Source organism: Lissotriton helveticus, chromosome 2_2, assembly GCF_964261635.1.
Source record: "Lissotriton helveticus chromosome 2_2, aLisHel1.1, whole genome shotgun sequence".
In the NCBI taxonomy this organism is placed as follows: Eukaryota; Metazoa; Chordata; class Amphibia; order Caudata; family Salamandridae; genus Lissotriton; species Lissotriton helveticus.
The window spans coordinates 491,142,142-491,167,529 of NC_136060.1; the positions used below are offsets into that span (position 1 = coordinate 491,142,142).

The 25,388-nt window shown below is 50.5% G+C and overlaps 1 protein-coding gene across 1 annotated transcript in view; it reads left to right on the forward strand.

Moving 5' to 3' along the window:
• The window catches only part of LOC144821564 (dedicator of cytokinesis protein 2-like), a 3,201,295-nt gene that overhangs the window by 756,671 nt on the left and 2,419,236 nt on the right, over positions 1-25,388 (forward strand). The window contains exons 22-23 of the mRNA XM_078678750.1: positions 4,244-4,378; positions 19,024-19,135. Coding sequence (XP_078534876.1) covers positions 4,244-4,378; positions 19,024-19,135 — 247 coding nt within the window. The remainder of the gene's footprint in view (positions 1-4,243; positions 4,379-19,023; positions 19,136-25,388) is intronic.

The following is a 25,388-nucleotide window of genomic DNA, read 5'->3' on the forward strand; positions in this document are numbered from 1 at the left end:
TTTCCTTTCTGGCACCCAAGTGGTGGAATGCCCTCCCTCTTGGAGTAAAATCTAGCCCCTCTCTGCAAACCTTCAGATCTGCGCTTAAAACTCATCTTTTCACACTTGCATACCCCTAGTGGCATTCTGTATTTTCTGTTTATTGATTTTGATAGGCGCCTTGATACCTTCGGGTTTAGTCTGCGCAATACAAGTTGCTTAATAACAACAGCAAGCCGTTGTAACGACTTGTGATTTAATGGTTTAAGTTATAATGGAATGTGTTGTAGCGCATTCGTCGTAAGGAGATATGTTGGTACTAAACACTCTACTTCCACACAATGTGCTCCAAAAGGTGCTCTTTTCCCGCCTCATGCTCCTTTCACTTTTTTCAATGAGTCTGTCAATTCCTATTTTACTGGGGATTGTATAAACTTCTTGTGTCTTTTAATGGTTTCGGTCCAGACCTGCGATTCAGAACTGGCTACTCAACTCTTGGTCACTTTGCTCTTTCCTAAAGTTGGAGATATTGGTCTAAGCGCTGAGGAATGGATTTCTCCTATTAGCTGTTGTTGTGGTTTCCCTGCTTCAGCTGTATTGAAAGCCTTAGGGCTTTCTAAGATAATTGCTAATTTAGTGAACCCTTTATTTGCTATCATTCACATAAAACAGTCGATTCATTCATTACTCAGGCCAGCACATGGAGGAAGCAGTGCGGAGTTCGCGTTCTCCACGCGTGTGTCTATACCAAGGAAATAAAAACAAAGACTGCAATATTACTCCATACTGAGTAATAATACACATAGTTTACTGTTTACAGGTATGTCAGTTGCTCTGTACAACGTCGGGTCCTGTAAAAGTGGCGACGTGTCCATATCGTGGTATTCGTGCGGGTGTCCCTGCTTCCCTCACTGATCTGAAAGACAAATGGAAGACTGACCTGGAGCTACAGATTACTGATATGGACTGGGAGAGAATCTTAGCTCATATACCTGCTGTCTCTCGTAATGCCAGGTTCAAATTAATAAATGTTTATATTTTGCACAGAGTTTACCTTACACCAGGCAAGATCAATAGGTTTTCTGTGACTGCTACTGCGACATGTCCAAGATGTGGGAAGTTGGGGGCAGAAATGTTCCGTATGGTATGGTCCTGCCCATCCTTGGTTGAGTTCAGGGAAGCGGTTATGAACTGTGTTAATGAAATAACTTAACAAGCGATCCCTTGTATACCCATGGCCTGCATACTTGGGGGATATCTGTTGTAAGTAGATTAGGTAGGCAGCAGGACACGTCTTCAAGTTATTAAGATAGATTTATTAAGATAGCACAGCAGAGCAGTAAACCTCACAGCTGAGCAGACCATCAACTGCCAAGGCTGGAATCCACATATACCAGATAGAACACTCTTAGGTACTATGGGAGGTTGGGAAGGTGGGAACACAAAGAAAGGGCTACTCACACCAAGTAGCCATATTGAAGGAAGCACAAATATACAACAATATCCTAACAAAAAGAGAAAAAACACAATTTGATATTGACTTGGGATTGATTCTGGCAAAACGAGAATTGACAATGCTTTGGAAGTCTACACGTAGCCCTCAAATGACTAAATGGGAATAAGACCTGGTTCAGTGGGCAAGTATTGAGAGTGCTGTGTTATTTCGAGAGCTAAAAAGAGGGCGGGGAACGATTGAAAGGTCTAGAGCATCGCAACACCTTACGAATTGCTTATTGGCCCCGCATGATGACACGGATACATTGAATCACGCCATGATCTCTCTGGAGCATCTGGAGGGCGGTAATAACTGACCTTGCATGGATCATCTTGGGTGCGATTTGAAAATACCGTGGTGACCTTTGAAGATGTTGGTCACTGTGGCGCACTACATATGACAGCTTTGCAAGTTGTGTGTTGTGTTTGCTAGTTAAAAGCTTTAGTGGTCTAATGGTATGTTTGAATATGTTTTGCACTCAGACTGTCCTTGCTTGCTTGTCATTTTTAACCTATTTGTTATTATATGATTTGTCACTTTTATCCTATTCAGCATATGTATTTGCTTTCTTGGCATTTTTTTCTTTTTAAAACCTTTACCATGTATTAATGCAGTGCATTATTCATTATTTGTTGTGCCCCCTGGCAGCTATTGCTTTATGTTCTTATTTGAAAACAATACTATTTTGTTTGAAATAAATACAGCTAATAGGAAAGCTAATAGGTCTCACCTTTGGGACTTATTGACTTTGCCAATGTTTTTTTCAACGCTGTACTATGTCCCCGATGCTTTACAGCATGATTAAACGCGGAACCAGAAAAATAGGTGCTACGACAGTGCAACTATGTCATTTCCTAGGTGCACACACCACGCATGCACGTACCTGCATAATGACACAGCTGCTTATATTTTTATTTTTATTTAATGTTCCGAGTTAAATTGGAGAAAAAAAATGAAGCACAATTCTTTTTTGTGTTGCAAAACGGGTGGGGGAAGCAGTACAGTGGTTGTGGTGACGGTAAGAAGCACGGAGAGCGCGGGTGCAGGGAAGCAACAGGTAAGGTGTGGGTGATTAAAGCAGTAAGAAGGGTGCGGTTGAGGGTAAGAATCACAGGGAGCGTGAGTGTGGGGAAGCAACAGGTAAGGTACGGGTGGGTAAAGCAGAACGGAGGTTGTGGTGAGGGTAAGAAGCAGAGAGGGGCATATTATCAAGCACAGGAGATACAATTATTGCCGCTTTATCGGCAGGAAACTGCCGCTAAAGCAGCGATAATGGTCTTGATAATATGCCCTTGTGAATCCCCAAAGCAGCCCAGGTTCTGGTCCAGGTTCCGCCGCTAAAGCAGAGATAATGGGGTTGATAATATGCCCTTGTGAATTCCCATAGCAGCCCAGGTTAACACCTATCGGAATTCACAAGGACATATTATCAAGACTATTATCACCGCTTTAGCGACAGTTTCCTGCCGACAAAGCAGTGATAATTTTATCTCCTGTTCTTGATAATATGGCCCATAGAGCGCAGATGTGGGGAGGCAACTGGAAAGGTGCGGGTGAGTGAACCAATATGGAGTTCGCATGCAACGCGGAGGGCGAGGGGAACATTTGCACTAGGGGTGAGAGAGTGAAACATTGAGCGCCAGGTTAGTGGGGGTGGAAGCTCAGGCTGAGAAGGAAATGGTGGTGGGGAAAGTACAGAGAGACGAGTACAACAAGGTAGAAGCACACAGGTGAGAGAGAGAGAGCAACATGAAACACGGTGGTGTGGCGAAGAGAAGTACATGAGCGAGACAAAACACATGCACCATCCTTATGGGGCTTATTTACAAGCCCCTTGCGCCACCAGTGCGTCATTGTTTATGACACTCTGGTGGTGCAGAGTGCAGACCTATATCTACGAGGCCACACATAACTACTTTGCTTGGCTTTTAATGGCCTCGTAGATATGGTGCAAGTTGGTATCTACCTGCACAAAAACAATCCTGCCAACAAAGCAGGCACCCTTGCACCGTGGTGCAAGGGTGTCTGCATTGTCTCTAGGCACTAAATTGTGCACCAGCTGAAAGGACAGGAATGCACCGTATTTTGGTAATATGATGCACTCCTTTCCTTTTTATTTGGCGTAGGGATAGTGCAGCAAACAGATTTGCGGTGCTGTCCTACGCCAAATCATTGTAAATGAGGCACTGAGATTTTAACTAAAATGAAAAAGTATTGCCTGAAAAGTAAGCAGTGGAAGGGCACAGGTAATAACTGGCCTCAAGTGAAGGGGAAGAAGAGGAATGAAAGCCCTCAGAAGCTAACAAATAAAGAGCAAGCAAAGGAGAGTGACAATAAAGCCAGCTAATAGCATGCAGTGGGCGGGCTCTAATCCCACTGTAAGCAGGCATTAGGTCTTTCTGCAGACAAACAGTGTGTGCTCTCTGGTAGGCAAAACCTAAACGTGCGATGGGAGAGGCAGACCTGCTCCCTTTGACGTACCTGTATTTGACACTGGTGTGGGTGCGTGTCAAACAGTATGATATGCTTGTTTTGCATCCCACACAGATGAATAGTGTTTGGCACTGTGCTGATCTTTCAGAAGGGGACTCAGATGATGTCACCTCCTCTAGGGGTTCGTGGTCTCTTCTTCAAAGCTTCTTCACTAAAAGCTCTTAAGCACTTCTCTTCTTTTCTTATATGTTTATAGCATGTTTCAAAGGTTTGCCTCTCCCTTATTCCCAGCTGATGGTTTCCTTCTCTCATGTTTGATTGTCTCACCCCTTCCAGGAAGTTGATTGCTGTGCTGACGTCTTACATGAGGATGGCCAGCCAAGGAGAGTTTTGTGACAAACTCCTGCGGAACTTTAAGGCCTTGGAGTACATTTTCAAATTCATTGTGCGCTCCAGGAGGCTTTTCTCGCAGTAAGTATCATGGTATTTCCTCTAGGTGGCAGTGTTGGTCCTGGAGAGTGTGACCTAGCTCCCCCGCAGTGTATCAGAGAACACACTCTTAGGCTGAGCCGCCGTGAGGGAGTTCCAAAGACCTGGCACTTAGGCTGAGACGCCGTGAGGGCGTTCCAAAGACCTGGCTCTTAGGATGAGAGGCCGTGAGGGAGTTCCAAAGACCTGGCTGTTAGGCTGAGCGGCCATGAGGCAGTTCCAAAGACCTAGCTGTTAGGCTGAGCGGTCATGAGGGAGTTCCAAAAACCTGGCTGTTAGGCTGAGCGGTCATGAGGGAGTTCCAAAGACCCGGCTCTTAGGCTGAGAGTCTATGAGGGAGTGGCTGGTCCTCGTGTGGTCCTGAAGAAGAGCTTTGAGGGGACAGCTCGAAACATGTCGACCCAATACTAGGGACTCAATACTCATTATAGTTAGACTTTCCCTATTATTAACCCCTGATCTTAGTCAGATCAACTAGGGGCAGGAATAAAATATTAGCCCAATAATTAAGTATTTTTAACTTTTTGTTTTTCCACTCCACTTTCACTGCACTACACATTTTCCACAACTTAGTGCTCCTGCTTAGTTCCGCAAGTCGCAGCACGTCTCAATCCGCAGCGGATTGAGAGGAACCCAATGATGAAAATGGATCTGGCTTTTAGGCTGAGCAGCTATGTGAAAGTTCAGGAGACCTGGTTCTTAGGCTGAGCAGCCATGAGGGAGTTCCGAAAACCAGACTCTTCGGCTGAGCAGCCGTGAGTGTGTGTGAAGACTGTGTACAGCAGTGTTGGGGTTCAAGGGGGCCTGGTTCCTTCTGTCTAGTTCCCCGTTAGCGGTTTTTCTGAAAAGTGCCAAGTGCATATGCGAATTTATGGACGCTCCCTAGAGCTCGCTTTAAAAGGGGGCTGCCAACAGGAAACAGGTGCTTGGTTTCTTTATTGGTCCCTTGCCATGTGATTCCTGTTCCTGTGGTTCTACCTTGTTTCCCTTCCTTCGAGCTCCTTTCCAGCGGTCTTTTCTAGTGCTGGGTTTTGATCCCCTTTTTTCCCCTGCTCCCTTGTTTTCCTATTCCCCTTGGGCATTTCAGAAGCCTTTATTGGGGACCTGTTTTTGGTCTTCGGTGACGTTCTGGGATTCGCGGCTGCGTTTCCTTTGAGTTTTAACGTCCCGTTATTATCCCTTTTTTGTATCCAAACCATATTGTTGTACGCTGTGTTTGGGTGGTTTCACGAAGGAGCTGAATAACGGCCGTTTTTGTGCTACCTTCGTGTTCTTTTTTAGATTCCAGGTTTTTTTTGGGTGTCTTTCGTATTCCCTTTTGATACCATTTTTCCCCTGTCCTTTTTTGTCCTAAGAATTGTGAATTCCACCCCCTTAGTCATTCTCGGTGTTTTCCGAGGGGGCGTGGTTGGTCTGGGGTTACGCAAGAAACAACCAATACGATTACAGTGGAAGAATTCCTGTTTCGTATCAAGCCACTCCCGTTTGTTATCTGGGGTAAGCAGGGAGGCCGGTGGTTCGTGTGTGTACTTGGCACTGGTAATAGTAGTAGGGGTGGGTTTAATCTTGTCTCCTTCTTTCATTTTAGCCGTCTCGTCTGTGTCAAGCTGTCAGCTGCCAAGAAGCCAGAGGAGATGAGTTGTGTTCCCCAAGACCTTGGGTTCCCTTGTTTTGTTACCCACCTTCTCCCGGTGTCGTGTTCTCCACCATCCGTTTTGATTGCGGGTGTTGGGGGTCACGGTGAGGGTAGAGGATTGGGACGTTCTTCACTCCTGTGGTGTTGGGCCGGTCGGCATCGGAACAAGCAGCCTTAGTCCAAGTTCTGGAGCAGTAGTAGAGGCTGTAGGGTACCTTGGATAGGGTGAAGGGGTCAGGTTAGAGCATAACTCTAGTGGTAGGGTGTAATACCCGCACATATATGGCAGAGCTCAAGATGTTACTCTGTTATTATTCATTGGTAGTTTCATGTATGTGTGTATATGATATTTCTATAGCACAAACCCGGCCAAAAGGCAGCAAAGCATTGTATATTGTCAAAGGGAAGTATACAGTAGGGGTGCGTGAAATTTATCTCATTTTTTTCATGTAATTTCACAAAATTATCTCAGAATTATGCTTAATTAAGAGTAATTACGCAAACGGTAAATACATCATTTTGTGCTATATTTTATCATCAAATGTGTCCTCATATTAATTTTTAGTGCAATGGCTCGTTTAATCAAAAGCACTGAGAGCAACATTCACTCTGGTTCTGTTGTAACTTTGCTTTTCTAGTGATTTTTACAGCGAATATCATTTGTGAATTTGTACTCCCGAATGCACATGATTACATGAAGCGGCGTAATGTTAGGATTTTGGGAGTTTTGCGTAACAAGCATAATGTGAAATTTCAGAATTTGCGAACATTTGGACGGTCAGTATATCATGTAGTCTTCTCTACAGAGATGAGAGTTCAACTCTTTCCTAAATCGGAGCAGTGTTGTGGCGGTCCTGGTGGATATGGGATGCTCTTACAAATTCTGGGTGCGTAGACAGAACAGCAGAGTGCTGGCAGATGAGCCCTAGCTAGGGGTCTGAAGGGGGTGTCTGTGTGTGTATGTGTGTGCGCCCTGCAGGGGTGTACATGTACAGGCAGATGAGTGGTAGCTAGGGCTTCAGGGGTGTGTATGTGTGTGTGTGTGTGTCAGGTGTGTGTGTGTGTGTGTGTGGGGGCATGTATAACCCATGGTAAACAACCTTTACAACGAAACTTTTACATCGCAGAGCCTTTACAACGCAACCATTACAACGCAAACTATTACAACGCATTGCTCTGGTGGGCGCTCTAGGATAGGGAATAGGTTAATTTACTATCCAATAACCTTCCCTAGTGTCCACGGGGACTGGAGTTGGAATAGTAAATTAAACTATTCACTATCCAGCACCCCAAAGCACTATGCGTTGTAATGGACTGCGTTGTAATACTTGCGTTGTAAAGGCATGCAATGTAAAAGCATGCGTTGTAATGTCATACATCCATAACCCACACAGTGGGGACCAGTTCGGTCCTCATAACGTGGGTAAACCATGAAAAAGCCTGACAAACACTATCTTTGTGAGGACCGGTGCGGTATAAGGATTGGTGCGGTGTTTAGGGACTTTTGAGCGAGTGTATCAAAAAACTAAAAGTGCAGTTAGGTTTGCTTCGGTCCGCTTTATAACCTTCCCTACTATCAAGGCGCGTGTGGAGTTAGAATAGTAGTTCAACACTTCATTACGGTCAATGGCCGGTCCTGTGTGTGTGCGCATGCGCGCGCGCGCACTGGACACTGGAGGGGTGTTCATGTATTGTCGGATGAGCTGTAACTAGGGCTGCAGAGGTGTGTCTCCCTGTGTGTGTGTGTGTGTGTATGTGCACCCTGGACCCTGGAGGGGTGTTCCTGTACTGGCAGGTATGTGAGTAAAGGAGTGACACCATCTGGGTGATGCAAATGTGGCAATGAAAAGACTAGACCATCATGGAGAAATTCAAGTCTACCAAGCCCCGGTAAATAGGTACGTTTCATACAGTGCTTAATTTGTACAAAAACGTAAGTGCCAGGGCCCTCGTCAGGAGGCCACTTCACCTATTGCCCCTAAACATCTCACTCTACAAGTGTAACAATTCAGATGATTCGATGCTCCCAAAGCTATAAGAATAGCTTTGCTGCGCAAGTATTAGACAATTTTAATATATATTAATTTAATAAACAACCATTGTTGTGTTCATCTCTAATTTAGATAAACAGTGCCACTATGTGGCAGACTGTCATAAGTGGCGGTGGTGACCATTAAGTGCTGATGCAGTGAACCGGAAAACACTGGTTCAAATTAAGCACGGATTTCATAGGAGTCAATATGCAAGCTTGACTTACTCCTCCATCTTATTAGTTCACATTTATACTTTAATTTTTCTGTCTAGTGCTCACTGCCCAGCAAATTCTTCAGAACATTTGTGTTGTTTGCATTATGGTACGTTTAGCCCTCTTTACCAGATTATAAACTCCAAACTAGAGGTACGAGAAGAGAAAACCTGAACTGGATGTGCTACTGAATACATTCAAGGAATGGGGAAACCTGAGACCTCTGGATACGTTTTCTGTCGATGCAACTGGAGGAGCTCAGTTAGGAGAACATTTTGGGGTGAAAAGATGCACAACTATTTCCTACCTGTTGGTAGGTGTTTTGAAAGGGTGGCAGTCATGGCGTAGGTGTGCAGATTGGCCATGCTCAGTATGCCAGTGGGTGTTGGCCACTCTAGCAGCCCACCTGGAGTACTCCAATGTGTTGTCCACTGATGACCATCAAAAAGATTCTGGGCCTCCAGGAAAGAATGCAGAATCCTGTTGCCTAGGTGACAGCAGATGTCAGTCGTAGGTTTAGCGAGTAGTCTCTTGAGAGATGGTGAGGTCCCTCAATAAAGACCTCCTGGGAGAGCGGTGCTATAATAAGACAGTCCGAGTGGAGAGGGCAACCCTATGTCTCAAGCTCCCTATAGATTCCAGGATTCAAATAATTTCAGCTGTTGTAAGAAATAGTGGTACCCTTTCTTATTTTGTAATGTCCATATGCTACACATTGTCATGTTAGCATCCTAAACTTCTTGCAACGCTATAAAGTTGGCCTGGACAGTGAACTTGTCTCCGTTCACAGAGTTTGCAGAGTGTTTTGCACTCCGCGCTCCACGGAGCTCGCAGAGTGCAGAAAACTCTGCTTCGCGTAGTGCAGTGGAGTTTCTTTCCCCGTTCGCGATCATAGGTGGTAAGTTCGTGAGTGCGAACTGCCCCTTGGGTAGAATTTCTACACGAGCAGCAGGAATACTAGCACTAACTGCAGTTTGCACTGCACTCCGCCACTCGCAAACTTCGCAGAGTTTTTTTGTATTTTTTAACTTTGCGGAGTTTCTCGCAGCAAAACTCTGTGAACTACGCCCAGATGTTTTTACTTGAACGTGTTGGGTTGTGTTGTAATTCCTTGGGTTTGTTCTAGAGTTTGTGTTGGTGGAGTATAAAGTGTAGCTCTTGTGGGCTGAGTTTCTCGGATGCTGGACTTGAATGTCCAGTCTGCTGCTGAGAACTAGTTATGGTCATTGTTGGACCCGGCCTCGTGGCGCGGTCCACTCTGTCCCTCCACACCCTGTGAGCGCAGGCCTGCACCCTGAGCCTCCTACGCAGCATCCCCGTTAGCGTAGCCTGCACCCCGAGCCTGGTCGTCCTACTCCCGATAAGCCCCGACTCTCGTAACCAACGACCAGGCCTGACTATCCCGTCCTACTCCCGGCTCCGAGCGCCTAACCTTGCATGCCCCACAAGGCCTGGCAGCCATTTTCCCTTCCCGAGATCCCTGTCTCCCTGGGCCTAGCGTGACCCCGGCCCCCAGCGAAACCCAGACTCCAAAGGCGTGCCAGTCCCGGCTGGGGGGTAAAGGGCTCCCCGAGTGAGATAAGCCAGGGAGTTTCGATGGCACCTCCGGCCTCCCCTGAGAGACCGGTATCTGTCACACCTCTGGCCTTCCCTTGTGGGCCAGTTTCGTTCACACCTCTGGCCTCCCCCAGTGCTGGCTCCAGACCCGCTGGCGTCTGGGACCCATCGTCAAAGGATCAAAGAGCCAAACGCCGGACCTCGCCAACGACCAGCCCCCAGGGCTTGAGACCTCCGCATGCGAGGGTCCGGACATCCAAGGGCTAATGGACTATATCTGGGCCCGCTCGACAACTAGCGGGCAGTTGTATCTTGGACCTGAAGCCCTGCTGATCTGATCGCGGCTGACCCTGAGACAAACTCAACCTCGCATCCCTGAGCCCTGCGGACGCGGTCGCGGCTCCCTCTTGGCAACAAGGAACTGAACCACCTGAGCCCTGCTGACGCTGTCGCGGCTCGAGCTGAACTCATAACCATCGGAGCCCTGCTGACGCTGTCGCGGCTCGTCCTCTCTAAGATCTCGGAGCCCTGCTGACGCTGTCACGGCTCGAGCTTGAACTCGTAACCATCGGAGCCCTGCTGACGCTGTCGCGGCTCGACCTTGCAAAGACCTCGGAGCCCTGCTGACGCTGTCGCGGCTCAAGCTTGAACTAAGTGACCCCCTGAGCCCTGCTGACGCTGTCGCGGCTCCTCAAGACTTTCTCAGGCTCGAGCCCTGCTGACCCCGTCGCGGCTCGAGGAGTACTCTGGTCCGGCTGGACCATCGAGACCACCATCACGACCCGAGCCGACTCGACGTGAGTGAAGCAGCCAGTACAACCATCATCCCGTATCCCCCGGCTCGAGGATTGAGAGCTGTGCGTGGGTACGCCTCGGACTGGCCCAAAGGCTAAAGACTGTCCCGCTTCCCGCTTCCCGAATCCTCCGAAACTCTGTGATCCCTCGATCATTCTGTACATAAGAGTGCTTCCTTCTTTTTACTGCATATAAAGAACTTGTCATTGAAATTCAACATTGTGGTGTCTGTTCGTAAGTGTGGTGTGAGCTCAGTGTGTACGATCCTAGACTCGAAGTCCTCCCCGGTGAGGACCTCACGATAAGACTCGGCAAGATCTGTGGGAGAGGTGGGTCCTGGGGTGGTTGGGTGAGTACAACCTGGCCCTCCGAGATCGCCCCTTCTAACATTGGTGGCAGCGTCGCGATAAGAACCTACGTCTAGGGATCGTACAGTACTGACACACTACCTGAACGAAGAACAACCATGAGCCTCACGAACGACAAAACCACCTTCCAGATGGAGCTTCTGGGAGACTATTCGCACCGAGAGCTCAAACAATTCTGCAAAGATCTCCATATCCCGACAACGGGATTAAACACTAAAGAAGACCTTCAACAAGCCCTAACAGCCTCGGTGGAGAGCGGAGCACCACCTCCAGCACCGACAGAAGTCGATGGAGAGGGAGCACCCCTGACCGAAACCGACGCCCAAGAGCTTGAGAGAGCTGAATCCCCGACGCGGAATTCCAGCACGGAGAGAGGTCTGTCGCAAGAAGAGATGACCGACGAGAACGCAACCGAAACCACGAGCTCGAACTAGCCCGCCTGAAAATAGAAGGAGAGCTCAAGCTGGCGGAGAAGAAGCTAGCCATCGAGCAGCTGCAGCTGCAAGGAGAACTGGAGGAGAAGAAACTCCAGAGAGAGCTCGAAGGGAAAAGACTCCAGCTGGAGCACGAGCGTGGCCTGAAGGAGATCGAACTAAAGGCCCGGAACGAAGACAACCGAACATCGGCGACCCGAGAGGCCGTTCCCACGGTGGAACCCAAAGTCCACATCCCCAAGGATGTGGTCAAGGAGTATTACAAGAATGATGACATCCAGCAATGGTTCAAGGCCTACGAGGTCGCCATGACCTCCCACCGAGTTCCGCAGAAGGATTGGGGGGCCGGGCAGTGGGGGCGATTCCTGAGTGAGGGGAGGGACACCCTGCTCGATCTACCTCCCGCCGAACAGACCTCCTACAGCCACATGAAGGAGGCCCTTCTCACAAGGTACGGACTCACCCCTGAAATGTACCGCCAACGCTTTAGAGAATGCGAGAAAATCCCCGGCACCACCTGGGTGGAATATGTAAACTTCTACAGCAGGGCCCTGGAAGGGTGGATAAAGGGCAGCAAAGTATCCACCTTCGAGGGGCTCATCGACCTCATTGCCTATGAACATTTGTCCCTGAACTGCTTTGTGGAACTCCGACAGCACCATCTGGACAGCAAGTTGGCTGACCCCCGGAAGCTGGCCGTCGAGGCAGATCGATGGGTGAGCACCAGAGTCCCCCGGGGGCCCGGAGGAGACTCTGGCCGAAATGAACAGGGATCTTCCCGCCAGAGGGGAGGGGGGAGTCAGAATAGACAGAGGGGATCCCAGGTAGGGTCCCCGCGCAGTCCTCCAGAAACCAGCCCGGCACCTCGCCTCCCACCGCGCGCGCAGGGTTTCCCCCAGCTAAGCCAGGGCCCCGAGTCAGCCAAGCCTGCTACCATTGCCAGCAACCAGGGCACTATGCCAATGACCCCCGATGCCCGTTGTTCAAGAAGCCCGCCGCTTCGGGGCCCCCAGCGCGCCACATCACCTCAGTAGCCCTAGAAGAGGAGGGGGAAGAGGAGTTCGAGGGGGCTGACCCAGCCGCCATGATGTTAGTCTCCCTGGGAGATAGGGAAATGGTCCCAGGAGCCCCCCTGCCCGACAACACGGAAAAGTACCGACAGCAGGTGACTGTCAATGGCCACCACATAGGGGCGGTCCGAGACACCGGGGCCAGTATCACCGCAGTCAAACGTCACCTCGTCACGAAGCCCAAATTGTTCCCCACATCTCCTGCAGGGTGATCGCAGCTGACAACTCCGTCCGCACCTGCCGAATTGCTCAAGTCCCTTTCGAATGGGGGGGGCGTCTCCGGAGAGTTACGAGTGGCAGTCCGTTCAGACATGCCCGTGGACTGCCTGCTCGGCAACGATCTAGAGAGCTCCCCATGGAAGCGGGTGGAGAAACGGACCCACCTGGAGATGGTGGGCCTGCCTGAATGGGCCTGTGTGAGCACCCGGTCGATGACCGCCCGGGTGGCTAACCCCGAGGTGGTGAACCTTGAGACCGCACCGCCAACCCCTGAGGACCCCGAGGTCCCCAAGCCCTCTGAAACCCCCGAGCTGTCCCCCGGAGAGAGCTCCCCCTCCGACGCAGGCCCCCTCGGCCCTGACGTCGAACCGACCACGAGCCTGGACGACCTTCCTGAGCTGGCCCAGTGGCGCCAGGAAGGAGGACCATCCCGAGAAGAATTCTGCCTAGAGCAGACCTTCTGTCCGTCCTTGGTTGGGCCGCGGCAGCAGGCCGCCGCCCAGGCCGCCGGTGACCAGTCCGGCTCCCACTTTGTCTATTGGGAAAACGGCCTCTTGTACAGCGAACAAAAGTCTGCCGAACTAGGGTCAGCCCGAGTGCTGGTGGTACCCCTACGCTTCCGCGGCTTCCTCCTCAACCTGGCCCATGATGTGCCCCTGGAGGGACACCTGGGACAAGACAAGACGTATCATCGCCTGGTCACCCACTTCTACTGGCCAGGCATGCGCTCCGATGTAGAGGCCCACTGTAAGTCCTGCCCCACGTGTCAGTCCAGCGGGAAGAGCGGAGTGAAGCGCAAGGTCCCCCTCCAACCCTTTCCCATGGTCAGTACCCCCTTTGAAAGGGTGGGAATCGACATCGTGGGCATCTCGACCCCAGGACCTCCTTAGGTCACCGCTTTATCCTTGTCTTGGTGGACCATGCCACCCGCTACCCCGAAGCCATTCCCCTCCGAACGGTGACGGCCCCCGTAGTGGGGCGAGCCCTCATGGGGATCTTCTCTCGGGTGGGATTCCCCCGAGAAGTCGTAAGCGACCGAGGGACCAACTTCATCTCGAAATACATGAAGTCCCTCTGGCAACAATGTGGGGTGACGTACAAATTCACCACCCCATACCACCCCCAGGGTAACGGTCTGGTGGAGCAATTCAACCGGACCCTCAAGGGCATGATCATGGGTCTCGAAGAGCCCCTGAGGCGTAAGTGGGATGTCCTCCTCCCCTGTCTCCTCTTCGCGTACCGCGAAGTCCCCCAGAAATCCCTGGGGTTCAGCCCCTTCGAGCTCCTCTACGGGCACCCCGTCCGAGGACCCCTCAGCCTGGTCAAGGAAGGTTGGGAGACGGCGGCCCCAGATCCCCCTCCGGATGTGTTTCGCTACATCTTGGCCCTCCGGAACCACACTAGAAAGTTCCGAGAACTGGCCGAGGCCAACCTCGAGGCCAGTCAAGAAGAAATGAAACGGTGGTATGACCAGAATGCCACTCTGGTCGAGTTTCAACCCGAACAGCAGGTCTGGGTGATGGCTCCCGTGGAGCCCTGTGCCCTGCAAGACAAGTGGACAGGGCCCTTCAAGGTGGTGGAGCGCAAGAGTCAGGTGACCTATCTCATCGATGTGCAGTCCCCCAGGAACCCCTTGAGGGTCCTCCACGTGAACCGCCTCAAGCCCCACTTCGCCCGGTCCGAGTTGAGTTTGCTCCTCGCCACGGACGACGGAGAAGAAGAGGAAACGGAGCCTCTCTCCGATCTCCTGTGCACCAAGAAAAAAGATGGCTTCGTAGAGGGAGTGAGTCTCTCCTCCTCCCTCTCCCCCGAGCAGCGCGAGGACTGTCGCCAGTTACTGGGACAGTTCTCGGACCTCTTCTCCCTCACCCCCGGCGTCACCAGCTGGTGCGTCCACGACGTGGACACCGGAGACAGCCCACCGGTACGGCACAGAGCCTACCGCGTCCCTGACAGAGTCCGGGCCTGTATCAAGGCCGAGGTCTCGAAGATGCTAGCCCTAGGAGTGGTCGAAGCCTCCGACAGCCCATGGGCTAGTCCTGTGGTTCTATTCCGAAGGCAGCCGCCCCCGGCGCTGTTTCCGAGCTGAGGTTCTGCGTGGACTACCGCGGGCTCAATGCAGTCACCAGAACCGATGCACATCCCATCCCCCGAGCAGACGAGCTTATTGATCGCCTAGGGGCTGCTCGCTTCCTTAGCACGTTCGACCTGACCAGCGGATACTGGCAAATCGCCCTCACAGAGGGGGCTAGAGAGAGATCCGCTTTTTCCACCCCGGCTGGTCACTACCATTTCCGGGTGATGCCCTTCGGGATGAAAAACGCCCCCGCCACCTTCCAGAGGCTGGTGAACCAGGTACAGGCTGGGTTGGAGGCATTCAGCGTGGCATATCAGGACGATATCGCAGTTTACAGTTCCCACTGGCCCGAGCACCTCCAGCACCTCTGGGCGAGGCTGACGGCCCTGAGGAGGGCTGGCCTCACCGTTAAGGCAAGCAAGTGCCAGATCGGACAAGGGTCCGTAGTCTACCTCGGGCACCAGGTCGGAAGCGGCCTCGTAGCCCCCCTCCAGCACAAGATCGATGCAATCGTGGCCTGGGAGGCCCCCACGACCCAGACGGAAGTGCGGGCGTTCCTAGGCCTCACGGGGTACTATCGAAGGTTTATCAAAGGGTACGGCAGCCTCGTAACACCTCTCACGGAGTTAACCTCCAAAAACCAGCCGAAGAAAGTCAGCTGGACCCCCGCCTGCCAAGAGGCGTTCGAAACCTTGAAAGACGCCATGTGTACTGCCCCAGTCCTACAGGCCCCCGACTACTCCCGAGAGTTTGTAGTCCAGACAGACGCGTCCGAGCATGGCATCGGAGCAGTCCTGTCCCAGATGAACGAGGATGGCCTGGACCAGCCAGTGGCATTCATTAGCCGGAGGCTACTCCCTCGAGAACAAAGGTGTAGCACGATCGAGCAGGAGGCCTTCGCGGTGGTTTGGGCCCTGAAGAAGCTGAGGCCCTACCTGTTCGGTACTCACTTCCGGGTCCAAACCGACCACCGACCCCTCCGGTGGCTAATGCAGATGAGATGGGAGAATCCCAAATTGCTGCGCTGGTCCATCTCCCTCCAGGGGATGGACTTCACTGTTGAGCACCGGCCTGGTGCTGACCACGCCAACGCAGACGGCCTGTCCCGATTCTTCCGCCTCAGCGAAGAGAACCCCCAAGAGGATGGGTAGTTCTCCCTGCCTTCAGCTGGGGGGGACGCGTGTTGGACCCGGCCTCGTGGCGCGGTCCACTCTGTCCCTCCACACCCTGCGAGTGCAGGCCTGCACCCTGAGCCTCCTGCACAGCATCCCCGTTAGCGTAGCCTGCACCCCGAGCCTGGTCGTCCTACTCCCGATAAGCCCCGACTCTCGTAACCAACGACCAGGCCTGACTATCCCGTCCCACTCCCGGCTCCGAGCGCCTAACCTTGCATGCCCCACAAGGCCCGGCAGCCATTTTCCCTTCCCGAGATCCCTGTCTCCCTGGGCCTAGGGTGACCCCGGCCCCCAGCGAAACCCAGACTCCAAAGGCGCGCCAGTCCCGGCAGGGGGGTAAAGGGCTCCCCGAGTGAGATAAGCCAGGGAGTTTCGATGGCACCTCCGGCCTCCTCTGAGAGACCGGTATCTGTCACACCTCTGGCCTTCCCTTGTGGGCCAGTTTCGTTCACACCTCTGGCCTCCCCCAGTGCTGGCTCCAGACCCGCTGGCGTCTGGGACCCATCGTCAAAGGATCAAAGAGCCAACCGGCGGACCTCGCCAACGACCAGCCCCCAGGGCTTGAGACCTCCGCCTGCGAGGGTCCGGACATCAAAGGACCAATGGACTATATCTGGGCCCGCTCGACAACTAGCGGGCAGTTGTATCTTGGACCTGAAGCCCTGCTGATCTGATCGCGGCTGACCCTGAGATGAACTCAACCTCGCATCCCTGAGCCCTGCGGACGCGGTCGCGGCTCCCTCTATGCAACAAGGAACTGAACCACCTGAGCCCTGCTGACCCTGTCGCGGCTCGAGCTGAACTCATAACCATCGGAGCCCTGCTGACGCTGTCGCGGCTTGTCCTCTCTAAGACCTCGGAGCCCTGCTGACGCTGTCGCGGCTTGAGCTTGAACTCGTAACCATCGGAGCCCTGCTGACGCTGTCGCGGCTCGACCTTGCAAAGACCTCGGAGCCCTGCTGACGCTGTCACGGCTCAAGCTTGAACTAAGTGACCACCTGAGCCCTGCTGACGCTGTCGCGGCTCCTCAAGACTTTCTCTGGATCGAGCCCTGCTGACCCCGTCGCGGCTCGAGGAGTACTCTGGTCCGGCTGGACCATCGAGACCACCATCACGACCCGAGCCGACTCGACGTGAGTGAAGCAGCCAGTACAACCATCATCCCGTATCCCCCGGCTCGAGGATTGAGAGCTGTGCGTGGGTACGCCTCGGACTGGCCCAAAGGCTAAAGACTGTCCCGCTTCCCTCTTCCCGAATCCTCCGAGACTCTGTGATCCCTCGATCATTCTGTACATAAGAGTGCTTCCTTCTTTTTACTGCATATAAAGAACTTGTCATTGAAATTCAACATTGTGGTGTCTGTTCGTAAGTGTGGTGTGAGCTCAGTGTGTACGATCCTAGACTCGAAGTCCTCCCCGGTGAGGACCTCACGATAAGACTCGGCAAGATCTGTGGGAGAGGTGGGTCCTGGGGTGGTTGGGTGAGTACAACCTGGCCCTCCGAGATCGCCCCTTCTAACAGGGATGTATGACGTTACAACGCATACTTTTACCACGCAGACCATTACCACGCATTTTTTACAACGCAGGACCCTTTACCACGAATACCTTTACAACGCAATACACTACAACGCAGGTACTATTACAACGCATACCATTACAACGTAAGTATAGGTAAGTAAATAATATGGTAAAATAATGTAATTATTAATAATATTTTTTTTAATTAATACATTATTATTTTAACATTTAATATTTTAATTATTTATATTAATATTTATTTATTATTTTTTAAATATATATGTTAAAAATACCCCTGTACCCCAAAACCCAAACCCAACCCTGAAACCTAAAAATACCCCTGTACCCCAAAACCCAAACCCAACCCTGAAACCTAAAAATACCCCTGTACCCCAAAACCCAAACCCAGCCCTGAACCCAAAAAATACCCCTGTACCCCAAAAACTGAAAACTGACCCTGAACCCTAAAAATACCCCTTTACCCAAAAACTGAAAACTGACCCTGAACCCTAAAAATACCCCTGTACCCCAAAAACTGAAAACTGACCCTGAACCCTAAAAATACCCCTTTACCCAAAAACTGAAAACTGACCCGGAACCCTAAAAATACCCCTGTACCCAAAAACTGAAAACTGACCCTGAACCCTAAAAATACCCATTTACCCAAAACCCAAACCTAAAATATTTAAAAAAAATAATATACTTACCAATACTTACGTTGTAATGGTATGCGTTGTAAAAGTATCTGCGTTGTAAATACCTGCGTTGTAATGGTCTGTGTGGTAAAGGTTCCTGCGTTGTAAAAGTTGCGTGGTAAAGGTAGGTCGTGGTAAAAGTTGCGTGGTAAAGGTAGGTCGTGGTAAAAGTTGCGTGGTAAAGGTTGTATACCTTCTAACAGTCGTAGTGGAAGGATTTGTTAATGGTCTCTTGAAGATGAAGGGACACAACCTAGATTGTTCTATGGTAGGTGTCACTGAGGTCCATTGCAAGGTGTGTGCAGAGTGGAGTCTGAGCTGGTGTGTTTTAATCTTAACACAAGGTGGTGCGGAAGGGATGTAAATGAGGCATGGGCGGCAAATTCCGTTCCGCTCGTGGATTTTGCGGAATTTGGGTAATTTCACGTTGATCCCCGGCTTCGCAGCACTTTTTTGCTTGTTCGTGCTTTCAAAATGTGTGTTCGCAAGATATTTCTCCCCGAGCATGCAAACAGCGTTCCCGAACAGGAAAAAAGCATCGCAAACGGGCGAAACATGCAATTCCGCGTGTTCGCTGAACTTTTGCGTGCTCAGGGAGATTTTGTACCATTTCACGGAGCTTTGCGTAGCACGACTACGCAAATTCCGCCCACCTAAACCTCAAAGAGGAGAAAACCTAAAATAAATCTGTGAAGAATAGTATGAAGATCCAAGCGGAGACCAAATAGGGTCAGAGGGTTGGACAAGGAGAAGAAAGAGAGAGAGAGAGAGGGAGATAAAGAGATTAATCAAGTGTAAGGCTATGATTTTAAGTCATTGTTTCTTTATTTTCTCAGACTTTATGAAGGAAAAGAAGAGGTGGAATTTGAGGAATCTCTCAAGCAGTTTATTCAAGCCATAAACACCCTGATGCAATCCTCCCTGGAGAGCACCACCCTCCTGGCCCAGGTAAGGTGACCAGAGGTCATGGCCATGCCCACCCGTCTCTTCACATGTCTTGGTACGGGTTGTCCGGTGGACTGGGGTTGAGTGATCCCTGATAATTGAATGAATCTATGCTGACCTGCTCCAAAGCTCCGATATGTGCTGGTTCACCAGAGACGGAAGTATCTCTACGAACAGAGGCCTCAAAGCACTGCTAGTATTTTCACAATCATTGCCTATGTTGTCCTTAAACAGAACAAAAACAATCCAAATTGGGTGAAAATACCAACATGAATCAAATAAAATGGCGCACTTTAACAAATGTACTGAAACAGCATGCACAAAAAGTGGCAGGAAAATCTGTCACTTGCACAGCGTGTTTTTTGTGGAGTGGCTCGAGGACTGTATCCGGGTCACGGTGCCTCTGAGCCAACTGGAGCAGGCAGCGGCGATCGTGACCCAGAAGAACACATTGAGCGGTTACCAGATGTCAAGGGATGTGTGCACAGAGAATGGCAGAAAGGTCTGCACTATGTGTATTATTATGTATTATTATTTATTATTTATTAGGTGCACAAATCATCCCGCAAGGGATCTCTCGGCGTCCAGGAGTGCCGGCAACCTTACGCCACATTACTACCCTAAAATAGCCAGGTTTTTAGGTGTTTCTTAAAAATAATCAGGGTGGGGCATGCTCGCAGATCTTCTGGCAACACATTCCAGTATCTGGGAGCCAGGTGGGAGAAAGCGCGGCCACCCATCTTGACTTTTTGTATTCTCCGCGGTTGAAGGAGTTTTTGGCCACTGGATCTTAGCTGCCTGCCCGGGGTATACCAATCTAATTTCTTAGTTAGGTATCTAGTTCCCTGTCTGTGAAGCGCCTTGAAAACTAAGCATAAAAGTTTAAAAACTGCTCTTTTCCCGATAGGAAGCCAATGTAACTCTCTCAGTAGCGGCAAAGATGGAGTACGTGCTGGCTTATTCAATGCCAGGCGCGCCGCCGTATTTTGAACGGCTTGTAGTCTTGAGAACAGGTACTCCCTCATCATCACCAGTAGAGCGTTTCCATAATCCAGTTTACTGACTAGAAGTGCCTGTATCAGGACCCTTCTGGTGGAGAGAGGAATCCACGGAAGAATTGTTTTTAGCGTACGCATCAGACCAAAACACTTGCCTGATAAGGTCTTTACATTCGCTTCTATGCGTAGAGCTTGCAGTGTACAGCTGGACTCAGTGCACAGTGGCTTCCGGTGCTGTGCGGTGCGGGCCGCGGCTCGTGGCCGATGGCCACTTTAAAATAAACCAAAACTTTTAACAAGTGTTTAAAACTAAAACAGCACGCGCAAAGCAAATAATTAAGAGAAAAGTGTTTTTACAGCCGACCAGAGCTCTGGCCCAAAGGGGCCAGTTCGAGCATATAATGCTGAAATGCATGCAAATCTGAAAGGCTTATTTACATTTTTCTCTCAGTGCACGTCTAGAGAGCACACAATGTGACAGACACTTGTTACTTTCAGCAAAATGTATCTAATGAGCAGGCGGCAGGATGTTCTCGCAGTAAAAAATGCAAGAAGTTCTTGAAAGTGAGATATAGAACCAGAACTTAAGCAGGGCGAACTCCCACCACAATTAACTCTTTCTTAGCTAGAGCGGTCAGCGTCGTTTCAAGGAGAACGGCTTAGCTGAGAGACATTTTTCCTTGGGATGTATTGGAGTAATCTCACCTCCCGACCAAGTTATTCAGGTTAGGAAGCTGTGAGTCCGACGTTGCATGTGATAGATACAGGGTTTTAAGTGGGCCGGGTCTCACCGGTGCTGAGCTCCGGCAGTTTTTTAACCCTTTCACTGCGGCGGCTATTCCGCCGCAGTGCTAAGGGACGGGGGGGCGTGGCGCTCCCGCGCTTGTGACGAAACTGCTCCGGCACGGCCCTCGGGTGAGCTGTGCTTGTGACGGAACGGTTCCGTCACGGCCCCGCCCGCTCAATAGAACGCTCAGCGCAGGCACGGAATTCGCGCCGCGCAGGCACAGCGAGCGGGCCGTGACGGAACCGTTTCGTCACCAGCACAGCCCACCCGAGGGGCGTGACGGAACGGTTCCGTCACAAGCGTGGGAGGGGTTAAAAGGGGTCTCGAAACAGGTCTCTATCGGGCTCTGTTTTGTGCCCTGGCACAAGCAAGGGTGGCCAGGCGTCCCGGATTTGCTCAGTCAATCCCGTGTTTCCACGAGCTGTCCCTGCCAATTTCAAGAAATTAAGCTCATGTCCCAGTTTTAAGAGAGGGTCTGCTGAAAAAGCTGGGAGGTATCTTATTAAGTATTCCAAAACAGTCATAGTTAACTGCTGTTATAAGATGCCAATTTAATTAAGAGGCATGCTACCGGCTTAAAAAAAGGCATTTTATGTATGTTCTTACTGCCTCTTCTGTAATTCTCTGCTAAGGAGCAGTGTCATTCTGTGCACTGTGTGGGAGTAACTATGTAGTCCTTCTTCTATTTTTGGGAAATTTCCCGGTTTTTGGCTTTAAAATTCTGGTCACCCTACCACAGTCGGTCCGTTTTTCTCCGGACTGCCGTGACAGCGGGCACATCATGTGTGTGTGCTCACACTACTCACTTCTCACTAGTGGAGAAGTTACGGCATGACGTCATGCCAGGTGAGCGTTGTCGGAGAAGCGAAATCCTTTAAAGAGTCATTTTCTCTCTGGATTCCCCTTCTCTTTTTGAAACTCAGGAACAGCAACATTGCTGTGGTGTCACCAGGGCTTTAAGTGGAAGCTATTTCAATATTATATACAAGCCGTAGTTTCTGATTATGCATCTTATGCAACTAATAACCATTGACAAAGCCAATAGTCCTGACTTGTTGTAGGTATGATGTTACTTGTTGCATCATATATCTGGATGTAATGAAAAGGAACAGCAAAATACAAGTCGGCGGCACACTATGCTAAGAACAGATTTTTAGCTTATGTGTTTTTAAGCCACGCCCTTAATTACACTGGCCACTCCCCATGAGGTACCCCCCCAGTTTTTTCATCCCATTTAAAGTCCTGGTTAGACAGGTCAGTTCCTGAGACTCCATCCCAGAGGAATGAGTTAGTGGGAGTTGCCGTCCATAATCCAAGCAAGCAGGCCTTAATTTTCACTCCAGCAGACAATCCCCCAATCTGGAACCCAAGCGGAAGTCCAGGTGAGTGACAGAATTGATTTCCTCATCTCTATCTTCGGAACCTGGCTCAGGCGCTATAAACGACAAAGGAGCTTCACAGCACTCTTCTGGGACACAATGTCAAATAAATGAATTCTGAGAGATTATTTCAATCCCTTGAGAGAGAGACTAGAAACTTAAAATTGGAATTGGGAAAGTTCTATCTATGTGCTAGGAGCAGCAGAAGGCCCCTCAAAAGGGGGTCTCTTTTCTGCCCATGAGTGTAAATGTTGAAGACAAGCAACTCATAATGGCAACCTTCCTTCTAGTAGTACTTGTGGTTGTATGTCAACAAGGGATAATGTTTGTCAGAGACCTGCATTGCATACCCAGCCTGATAAGGCTTTAAAGGTTTCAGCCCGGACATCTAGTGAGCCAAGCTCTGCCGCCTCCACCCAAATATCACCCAATACACCAGGGGGCTCTCAGTCCACTTTACGTATCCACAGCTGCCTGTGAATAATGTACCTCCCGCAAGCTGTCCTTATGTTATTGTCTTCCTGTGTTGAATTCTCCCCAAGAGTTTCCCATTCAGCTCCAAAATAAGGTGTGTCATTGGCTGGATAAAAATCTAATTTTTAATTTACAGGACTATCTTTATATTTTTCTACATCATAGTGAATTTTAGGCATCCAATATTTGCATGGAGAGTCCTATCTGGGCAGTTTCAGCCCCCTAAAAGTGGTGGTGTTCGTATCCTCCCACTGGGCTATTTTTATAGACCATGGGGCATATTATCATGGACCCGTTGTTGAAGGTCAGCAAAAATGGTCAGGCGATTTAGTCGATGTTTCTTAAGTAATTTTGCCCGGCGTTAAACGCCTCTAATACCTTATGAAGATGATCAAATAAAGAGGCAGGCGCTGGAGACAGGAAGACAGGAAACACGTTTATTCCGACGGAGCAGAACAGATCAGATCGGACAACAAGGTATCGTCTCGAGGTGCTCTCTGAAAGCCTCTCTGAGGCCCGACCTTTTATACACTGCTTTATGAATGAGACCGTTCTTTATTACAATAAAGACATTGTGAGGTAGCGACAGATGACATCCCCGGTACCCCCCCCTCCTCCAGTTCCGGCTCTTTCCAACACGTGGCTACAGTAGAGGTCCTCACCCCCCATACAATAAGAGGAGGCTTATCATGCAGCTGAGTGTTCTGCCGATTCCTTTGGAATGTGTGCGCCTGATCGAATCTCAAGGGGTGGGGAAACCATGATCAATAGTAGCTTTGTTGAAAAGGGTCGAGTGCATACAGTGGAAGGCAATAAACTGTATCCTCAGGCCAAGGGATGACCAGCGGTCCGTACAGACAATCGGGCTCAGAGGAAGGGGTCATCAAAGGAGAGGTATTCATGAAAGAAAGGGTCAGTGTGGATAATCGAGCATAGAGGGAGGATTTATCGAAAGAGGGGCATTCATGGAAGAAAAGGAGGTGTCGGTCAGGCGCGGGGTGTGATTCCCAGAGACAGAGTCATGTGGAAGGAGAGGTCATGACTTGTACATGTGAGAGCGGAGGCAGCCAGGGTGCATGGGGGAGGCTTGCAGGGTCAGGGAAGTGTGCTGGTCACCGATCGTAAACAGGGAGACCATGGTACCTAAAATGGCTGTCGTGTATGCTCATACATGAGTCTGAGGAATGGACAAGATGGCGCAGATGATGTTCAGTTCATAAACTAAAACTCCACAGTCCTCCCTTTTAACATGTCTCGCCAGTTTGTCAATTCTGATCTATCCCCATAAGACCACGTATCTCTATCTCATAGAGGGGACTCATGTGCTCAGGTCTGAAGTCCAAAGTCTTAGGGCACATACAGTTAGAAATGAGTGAACACAAAGGTGGCAGACATTGAATACCTAAGCAGCACCCACACAGTACCACGACTGGTATCAGTATAAATGAAAACAACCTCCATCCCCAGTCCTTCAAAGTGTCCCAAAACCAGCCTCCAAGCGACCATCCTTCTTGCTCTTGGTGAACCTCTGAGGATAGTCTGTGGAGGTGTTCAATTGCTTTGTAGACTGAAGGCGAGTTATCTGGCACGTAGGTGCAACAGCGGGAGCCGATGATGCGGCATGCTCCTCCACGGTCGGCCAGAATCACATCTAGGACAAGGCGGTTTTGGAGAGCCACCAGGCGGACTGCCTGAAGCCCAGCCGTGTTGTTAGCGAGGATGCCAGCCGTGATGTTAATGGTTGTTTCTACTGCTTGAGTCAGATGTCGGATAGCGCGGCTGTTTGCCATTGGTCCCCACAGAGGAACAAGTCCCTTCGCTGCATCCAGGAACTGCGCTCCGGTGGAGTCGGCTTGTCCAACGTCTCCGGCGCGCTTTTGCCGGTGATGGTAGGCTGAGGCCACATACGTGGGAGGAAGAATGAAGGCGATGTAGCACGTACCCCTCCAACCTTTTGGGAGCCAGGTGTAAGCTTTGGTGCCACAAACAAAGTACATATTCGGAGAAGCAACAAAGGAAGGAGGATCAACTGAGACCAATGTTCTGGTGATGCGGCAGGAACTGTGACCCACCAGCTGCGTTCCTTGGCCTTCGAGGCATATGAGTCCTGTGACATTGATGACAGACAGGGCCACGGTCAGGGTGGCAGCCGTTTGCTTCCGCAGGTGGGAGAAGGTGGGTCTGGCTGGATTGTGGAGCACTTGCATTTCGACTCTTTCTTTGGCAGGGATGTTCATAAGGAAGGCGGAACCTGAGGCCGCGGGACAAACGGGGGCAGACGTTCTTCCTGTTTTGTTCAGCCAGAACCCATAGTAGAAGTGTGACACTGTCTGACCAGAAGCGGTGTTGTCCTTGTGGCTCTCCTGCAAGAGGATCAACCAAGCGAGGCAGGAGCCGTGAACTGAGAAAGGAGAAGGGATGAAAGGTATGGAGTGTTCAGTGGCATGCGGGAGCAACCCGCAGATCCAGCAGTTCGTGGCATTTGTAGCAAGGTTGTGCTGGTGCAGCAGTTGCACGAAGGAATTGTTCCAGAACTCCCTACGCCTTTCTCGGAGCTGAGGCGAAAGGGAAATCAAGTGATGCTCTTTCATGGTGGTTGGCTGTACAGTGGCTAGAAA